Raw genomic sequence first — 8,814 nt, 5'->3', positions numbered from 1 at the left:
GTGTCAACTTGTTAATATTTGCAATATTTAATTTTCAAATAGATTCCAATCACGAACATATTAATAGCGATTTTATATTATTATATTGAGACAGTATGAATTATTCTACATCCTCACATAATCAGATTCATTTAAATTGTTCTGCAAATTAAAGTAGTTTAGTTTTGGTTTCCAGTGTAGCCTACAGCCTAAACAACAACCGTACAAAGAGTTAAAAACAAAATACTCTAAGAATGTGGCATGGTCTCATATTTGGGAGGAAAACAAAATAGGATATCATATTCTACAGTATTTTTCTCATAATAATGCAACACTTAATCCTCACTTAATCCTCAGGGATTTACTATTTTTGTTGCAAAAAGTAGGCCTATTTGTTGATGCAGACAGTGCACATACACTTCATTTGTTTTCCCCACAGACTGTATTGTCCTGACACTCACTAGGTGGGTGTTGATAACCCCCCACCACCATGCAGGTCCCGCCTCCAGGCTGCTTTCTCCATTTCGTAGCGGTCAGTCAGTTACAGCCGACCCCCTCACACACCGGACGAGCCGCGCCCGTCCCACACTCCCCGACTTTTCTCACTATCTTCTCCCCGGGTGAAGGTTGTTGATTCCCGGCTGTGAGAATGAGCGCGGTGGCGGTGGAGGGCTGTTTTCTGTCTGCTCTGCAGCCCAACTCCTCCTGCACCGCCTATGTGGTTCCCTCGGACGGCCCGTCTCCGGACGCGGTGGCCAAAGCCAGGAGGGTCCGCGAGCAGGTCCGGCTGCGGCTGGCCGAGAAGAAGTCCTCCTCCATGCCCAGACTGGACGACGCGCTGTTCGTATCAACAGGTGGGTGCATTCCGTTAGAAAAGCGGTTTCACTTTTCGACACAGGTGCGTGTCAATTGCAACCTAATTACAGTATGCTTCTGTATTTTCGGTTGATACTGTGTGTGTGTGTGTGTGTGTGTGTGTGTGTGTGTGTGTGTGTGTGTGTGTGTGTGTGTGTGTGTGTGTGTGTGTGTGTGTGTGTGTGTTGTGTAGTAGGCTATACAGTGCACAAGCAACTTAGATATAGCCTACGTTTTTCTTCATCAGATAAACTACAGGTGCAAGCACCTACTACTGCTTTTAGACTATTATGCAATCACATTGACAGGGTCACCACTAAAATAATATAGGCTATTGATAAGGAATTCAAGAGCAGAGTTAAAGGTGAATTTCCACATTCCTTTTTAAAGAATTGCCCCTAGTCCTGCATTTTCTATAATGTAGACATAATCGGACAGAACAATGCAAATTTCAATTCGTTCATATAGGGTACTACTGAACCCAAGCTGCCCTAGAAAGTCACCTACCAAAATGACCAGTAAGTCTACCATCAGAATGTCAAAGCAAAACTACAGATGTGAACATGAATTGTTATGCAACTTTAGTTAGGAAATCAGTTAAACAGGAAAGCTGCTGGATGATTAGTAAGGGTGTGATTATACATCGACATAGATCTATACTGTCTATTGAATCACCTTCTTTAAGAAAAGCTTTTATTTTCACAGTCTCTCTGTATGTGTGACACTTTTGCCACTAAAACAATGGATTGTTTTTCATTTGAATATCTGGAAAAGCTCAGAAATAAAATGTTAAAAATATTTTTGTAGGTTGTGTGAGTTGCTATATAACATATTGTGCTTAATGGGCAAAATATTGTCTCATATGGATCACAGGCTGCTGAATCGAATTGAAGTCGCATCACGACAGCCTTTTTGATATCTGCAAGTATCTTATCGTTGTCCAATGAATCGATATAATATTGCATCTTGATGAAAGCAGGGATTTACCAATGACTACCAGGTCAATCATACATGTAACCACTTTCCTTTTCTTACAGGCGATCAAATTAAAGTTTAACATCACATAAAATTTAACCAAAATAAATAAATGAAGTTTAGGTCAGAATAGTTGTTTACCCTTGTGTATTGTTCGCCTAATACACAGATCGGAGAACCTGCTAGTGTGCAACTTCCTGCTCATTTCCTGTTTTTTTCCCTCTCTATGGAAACTTAAAATCCATGACACACACATACATGTTCCAGACAGGATGGTTTTGAGTTTGGAAATGTTCACACAACAATGAAGGGAGCATAACACAAGAGATTGATTATTAAAGGCACACAGATCCAAGATCAGCTTATTGTCTCTGTGTTGATGCGTATGGGTTTATAGTAGTGGCCAGCCAGACAGCCCTTGAAGTTCAGATGTGCAGCGATTAAGGCAGGATCATGACCCTGCGTGACTTGTCTAAAGGAAAGCATGGGAGAGGAAGGAGAAATCCCCCTCCTTGTTACGACTGCTACTTGGTTCTTGAGTCTGATTGGACAAATGGAGCTCAGTTTTGAAGCATGGGGGAGGTCAGGATTTTTGTCTGAATCCTTTGTGTGAGATCTTCTTTCATCAGTGAAATGACTGACTGCATGTCTCCAAGCCGACAAAGAAATCCCTTGACTACACTGAATGTCATGTTCTTGAGAAAATCTCAGTATTTTTTGAAGAATGGTTGTTTACGAGGGACTTGTGCTGGCTCTTTTACAATATGGAGATGTCGCTCAGCGCAGTCATTTGAAGGAGTTTGAGGGTTGACGCGGCTGTTGCAGAAGTCAGCATGTAGTGTTTGTTTCAGAGGGGGACCTGCCGAAAAACACTTTTTCACCATGTATAGAAATGCTTACCTAAAAACGAAATATCCGTTCAGTTGTATGTTAGCTCTGACCGTCATCTCCATAAGGTAACAGACTAACACACTATGCATATTAAGTACCTCATACAACCCCACTTAAAAAATACTTAACTATCCCTTAAAGTGCCTTAGCTAAAAAACATGTACAGTACAACTTTCATTTTGTTGATCTGTTTTTCATGTATGCAGTGTAAGTTAAGGTTTTTTTCTCCACTCATGAGAGCCACCGTCTATTTCTGGAATTAATTAAAGAAAAGCTGTATTGCATTGCCTTGCTTGAATGATAAAGTTTTTGACAGCCTGGATTCATCGTGATAGATGACACAGTCTTTAAGTTTCAAGGCTGCACAAGTAGGCTACACTGGAACAGATGCAAAAGAAAAACAATTAAAAAACAAAACAGATATTTGAATGCGTATTTACTCGGAAAGCAATATACTTATATAATGCAGATGTGGGTTCATTTTGAATTCCAACACAGACACCTCTGCATTCAGTGTGCAAAACATTGACAACCGCTTTTGAAACAACATATAACATGATATCCATGGTCAGCAACCTTTCAATAGAGTCTGGAGCTGCAAAACATATTGAAGCACTGATGTAAGGAGCCATAATGAGGGTAACACAGTCTATTAAGTCTCAATGACCCAATCAACTTTACTTATAGGTGTAAATGAGCCTTTATTTAAATGTCTTACCACATGTGACTCCTCTGCAGTTGGCTATTTATGATTATTTGGTACTTTAACCTCGCACTTCCACCGTGGTTTGTTGCATTTGCCAGTCTCTGCTTTCCGTAGCAGTTCTGAAATTGCTCTCTCACTCTCTTTCTTTCCTAGCCAGATACTTTTTAGCCAATGGATAGCGCTTGCTCTGGAAATGTCTTTAAATATTACTTTTTTTTCGTTCTTTTTCTTCTTTTGCTTATGTCGTAGACTTACGCTACGAAGAACATTTTATTTGATCTAATACTTTTATTTTCATTTGGTGAATAGGTTTAACATTTTTACAATTGGAAAATGTCTACGTATAACAAGATGATGAAGAATACACATTAAATTGTTAGGAAATAACCATTGTTCAAGTCCATATCATTAATGAGTTAATTTCACATGTCAGGCAAAGAAAGCTTTATCGAAGTTTGCGCACTCCATGGAAATAGTCTTTTAGCAAAGTCGGCTTTCAGTTGTAAGTGAACTACAGGCATGGGACACGCCCAGTCAGTATGACTTTAATACACAGTGACAGCAGCAGCAACATTTTTGTGATGTGAAGTTTTAGATTTTTGATAAATAGACAGATACATTCAAAACCATTGATTATGGTGCTTAAAACTTGCCTCAATTATTGAAAATGTATCACAAGGTCAGCGCATTACCTGTTGGGACCTAAGTTTGGAATTTGTTTTATGAGACATTTGAAGTTGAATGAAATCGAGTGAGACAAAGAGGTCAGGCACAATTGGATGAGGTTCACACGTTGTTGTTGCAAATCATGGTAACCTGGATGCAGTCCAGCCACAATGAAAGAGGAGGAAACAGATGGAGAGGGCGAGCGGGGCAAAATAATTCAAACTAAGACGTAAATGAGACAAGATGCTTGAGTGGATGAGTGGGAATGAACAGAGACATCCTCTCCGGTCTTTAAATTGTAATGTAAAATAAATATGTTAAGAGAGAAAAGTGTAAGTTAGCCGATGGCTGGTTCAACCACCTTGTATGTGGAACATTCCTTTCCAATCTCCTCCTTGCTGCATGTTATCAGAGGCTATTTTAGACTGTAACAGTGGGGTAAAGCCTGGTGTCATACTGCCATTTTTCACTGGGCCTTTGAACTTTAGAGCTAAACACCAGATACATTGCATACACTGGTTCTGATTAAATAAGACAGTGTTCAGTGTCAGTTTTAATAAAGTTGGCCTTCCAGATTTGTAGATGTCATTGACCTGGGACACAACAGTCAAGAAATCTCTTCTAACAAGAGCAGGATTTCGAGCCAAGTTTTATACCATCACAACAAGGGTAGAATGAAACAATAGGTTGTGGGCTGGGCTAGTCAAGCCAGTGACAACAAAAGGTCAATAGAACTCAGGAAATCCCGGACAGACTACTATGTGACTAAAAGTGCTGGTGTCCCATTTGGCGAGTGCCTTAGACAATGTATTATCTCTGCAATTCATTCATACATAATATTATCTGTCCGCCTTGTAAATTTAATTCACATTTAGGTTCAAGAAAGCTTCTAAAACTAGAATTGTGTACCCAGTTTGACTTAAGGTACGAGGTTTGATGAGAGGAGATGGCAGTTAACCCTGACATTTCTGGTGTTCACTTAACTTGACCTGCGTACCAGAAAAACTGAAGAGTGGTGCTAGTTGTTGGTTGGTCAGTTGATTGGTCTGTCTGCCTGTCTGTAGTACCATCTAAGTACTGATCAGGTTGCCCTCTCCAGGGGAGGATTTCAAATGCTTTTGGAGAGCTTACCATCTGGCCAGTCCCAAAGCTAGGTCAGAATATCCCCACAAAAAGTTCAAGACATGAACTCTTCAGCAGATTGCCATGAAACCTTTATAACATTCATGCACAGGAGAGGATGCACCTTCTCCTCTCCAAGTGCTTTCTAAATCACTCAGGGTCAGTTGGAGATTTTTGGAAATTAACTTTCTTCCAGAGAGCTAGATGAGTAGGTAGCACGATCCACTAACTAGGTTCTCCAGTTGGTTCTTAGCAGGAAAACACTTGAATGAGTGAGCAGTTGATGTGCCGTTGGGTGGTTTTCCTTTAGAAAGTGTCCACAAAGGTTCCCTGATGCATATCTTAATTTTGATAAAGTGCAAACCTTTTAGATATGTTGCCTTAAGGATGTTCAATATATGTTTGTTTCATCCTACACTTTGGTATTTTGGAGTGTGATTACATATTGCAGAGCAATAAGACTCTGGGCTGGTGTTGGAGACCAAAGTGTACATGTGGTTGTTTTTTTTGGATGACATGGGACAAGGACTGGAGCTTGAGTAGAAGATGAATTTGAGTGACAAAGATAGAAAGTATTTAGAAAATATGGTTTTGAGAAAGGCTTGGCTGGGTACTGAATGGTTCATGGTGAAAAGGAGGAGCCACACACATAAATCAGTGTGAGGCTGTATATTTTTTGGAAGCCAAAAAGAAAACAGTCTCATTTTGGAAGATGAGTTTAACCACAGTCACATTTTGTGAGAAGTGTTGTTTAAAAACATTCCAAAACTTCAGAAAACACATTCTGGATTTCCCATTGCAGAATCATGGATGTTCTAATGAGAGTGTGTTGTTGTTGCCATTGACTATGTGTCTTAGTCGTTACTATTCTAAAGTTGAGATTTAAAGTATTTTATTAAGCGATCTTCTGTAAACAGCTAAAAGACATATCTAAAGTAGAATTGAGACTTCTCCTGACACCCTAAATGAAAGGTCTGGCTATTTTGGATCCATGGGATCAAATAAAGGAGAGTTTCAAGAGATATACTGCAGGGAAGTATTAAGTATCCTGGACCATCAACAAGATAGATTGCTATTTCAGAGAGATGCACAGTTAAAAGTTTTAAGGGTTTCCATGATTAGAACTAGTTTGTGTGATGTGTTGTCCAAACAAGTTGTTATCCAGAAGTGTGCATAGTTTTTTGAAACAGGCACAAATATGGGGATAACGGTGCATATTGTATAGACAGTCTGCTCAAATTCATAGTATAACACTTGGCTTTCATGAAAAGTTAACAACTAAGTACTTGTGTCAAGAATACAAAGGGAGAGCTAGAGCAAGACATTAATTTCTGTCTCCTTTTCATCATGGAGTGAAGTGGTTGTGAATGTTGGATTGTTGCTTTTTGTAAAGTTACCAAAATGGTCAGACACAATCTGTGGGATTAGGGGGTTTTCTGAACTATTTGACCATCTGACAAGATGTTCTGAGCAAGTATACTGGCAGTTTAAGCATTAGGATGCAATCTATTGGCAATGGTTTGTATTTGAAAAACATTTCAAGACTCCTTTTCACACAATAACCAACACTATCAACAGAATTAGACAAAATACGACTTGGGTTTGAATAGTGAACTGGCTCATGTTATAGAGTTCTGACACTTGACTGAGTTTAGAATATGGTCTATCGATTGTTCTTGCAGCAGAATGAACTGGATTACAATCAACCGTCATTGTAGTTGCAGTGGGTGGCATAGAGGGGGCTTGTTTATTCCAGCTACTTGTGCCAATGATTTACCAGTTAGATTAGCTAGTGGTTAGGACCTGAAGACAAGTAAGGGATAATGTATTGCGAACGGACAATGAGGTCCCAACTCAGTATCACCATCTAAAACCAGACAATTGCCTTCCAAAAACAGGTGGTGATGGAGTTCAAGGAACCGTTGAGGCACACAGCTTAAAGTGATGCGCCTATACTATTTGGAGTTATGGTTCCTAACCAATGTTACATTTCATGAAGTCTTCATCCTCTAGAGCTCATGGGATAAGGGATAAGGAGGATGTGGTCCATGTGCCATTTGGCTGTCCATTGCTTACAAACACACATAAAGTGGTTATATGAGACAGAAACAATGACCAGTCTATTGTCCCCCAATGCTACACAGTGCAATGGATCATCATCTATAGCAGATGGCACATAACACACCTGATATTCACTCAGAGGAAATAAAACCGGATAAGAACATGAAACCCTCGTTATTGCCTCTACACTGTAACAGTCCAGATCAGAGCAGGAGAGACAGACAGCTCTCCTTATGTTGAGAGGCACGAGGGACAGGACACAGAGATAAAGCGCCGCAAATAACAACCACTCTGACAGAACACTCAATACACAGTGTGTTATAGAGAACGAGAGACACGCTACAGACCAAAACAAATTAAAGAGCACCGGGAGGAAATACTTCAGTAGAGTTGTTATAAGAAGAATGAGAATCAGCTCTCAAATCAAACAGCTTATGAAATTAGTAGAAGTGCCTCAAACAGCTTAACAGTGTTATCCAGCCTGCTGCTTCAATTCACTAATAGAACATATATAACTAGTACAACTAGATGAATATTAATTTAGCAGAACTTCACATTATAGGTAACAGTGTATGGTCACAGTGAGACCGTACACGGCCCAGTCATATACTAGGTCTGGACCTAGTCTTGTTTTTACCTGATACTTGAGCAAGGTACTTTTCATAACCATCCCAACCTTAAAAGTCTTATCTGATCCAACTTACACAGCACGCTGTTGGAATGATTTTAAGCACCAGCTGACAAAATATATTTTCAGGATGCACAGATTTCATTGTCCATTACGGAAGTAACTACCTATTGATCTTATATATAGAGGGACATGGACAGTACATTTTATAATCTAACCCCAATGTGTCTGCACATAGAGTATGAAGAACAAAGTAGATTCTTCCTAGCTTAAAATTTAATTTTGACAAGATACTTCTATTTGGGATCATGTAAATAGTAATGTCCGATGTTTTGAATGGTTCTTCTAAGTTTTAAAACGTATGCTTTTCTAATGGGCTGAAGCGATGTTGCATGGCCAACCCCTAAATAACAAAACAGCCCCTAGCTGTTCCTGTCCTGACCTGACCTGATTTCTAGATCTTGTACCCCATGCACTGGGGTTGGCCATAAACTCAAGTCGCAGTGGAATGACCTGTTGACAAAAAACAACTTCACTGCATGCATGGACATTCTTGGATGCTATTTATTTCTTTTTCCATTATCGTAGACAGTATGGATGGACTTGAAACCGTGCATTAATAATTTGTGAAACTGCTTAATGGAGGTGGAGATAAGGTTTGAAAATAGTACAGTATTCCTTCAAACAGTGAAGCATTCAAATCCAATATGAAGTGGCAATTGTACCGAAAAACAAAAAGGATCATTATAGCTGATCAGGCCTTATGTGTCTACTTGGTTTTCCACACACATACGCTGTGTGTGTTGTGTTTATTGTGTTGGATTGTGAATGTATGAGCGTAGCTTCCCTTCCCTGGTGACGCTAATGTTCAGGCATGCAGCCCAGCTCCCCTCCCAGCACCTTCTCCTCCCACCTTCCTGCCGCGCTGCTG

The 8,814-nt window shown here is 39.8% G+C and overlaps 1 protein-coding gene across 1 annotated transcript in view; it reads left to right on the top strand.

Moving 5' to 3' along the window:
- Positions 1-594: 594 nt before the first annotated feature.
- The window catches only part of LOC307257726 (plakophilin-3-like), a 30,250-nt gene continuing 22,030 nt past the window's right edge, over positions 595-8,814 (top strand). The window contains exon 1 of the mRNA XM_080037025.1: positions 595-833. Coding sequence (XP_079893151.1) covers positions 629-833 — 205 coding nt within the window. The 5' untranslated portion in view covers positions 595-628. The remainder of the gene's footprint in view (positions 834-8,814) is intronic.

Source organism: Ammodytes marinus (assembly GCF_949987685.1).
Source record: "Ammodytes marinus genome assembly, chromosome: 1".
Taxonomy (NCBI): Eukaryota; Metazoa; Chordata; class Actinopteri; order Uranoscopiformes; family Ammodytidae; genus Ammodytes; species Ammodytes marinus.
The sequence above is the reverse complement of the archived record's forward strand: the minus strand, read 5'-3'. Positions and strand labels throughout refer to the sequence as shown.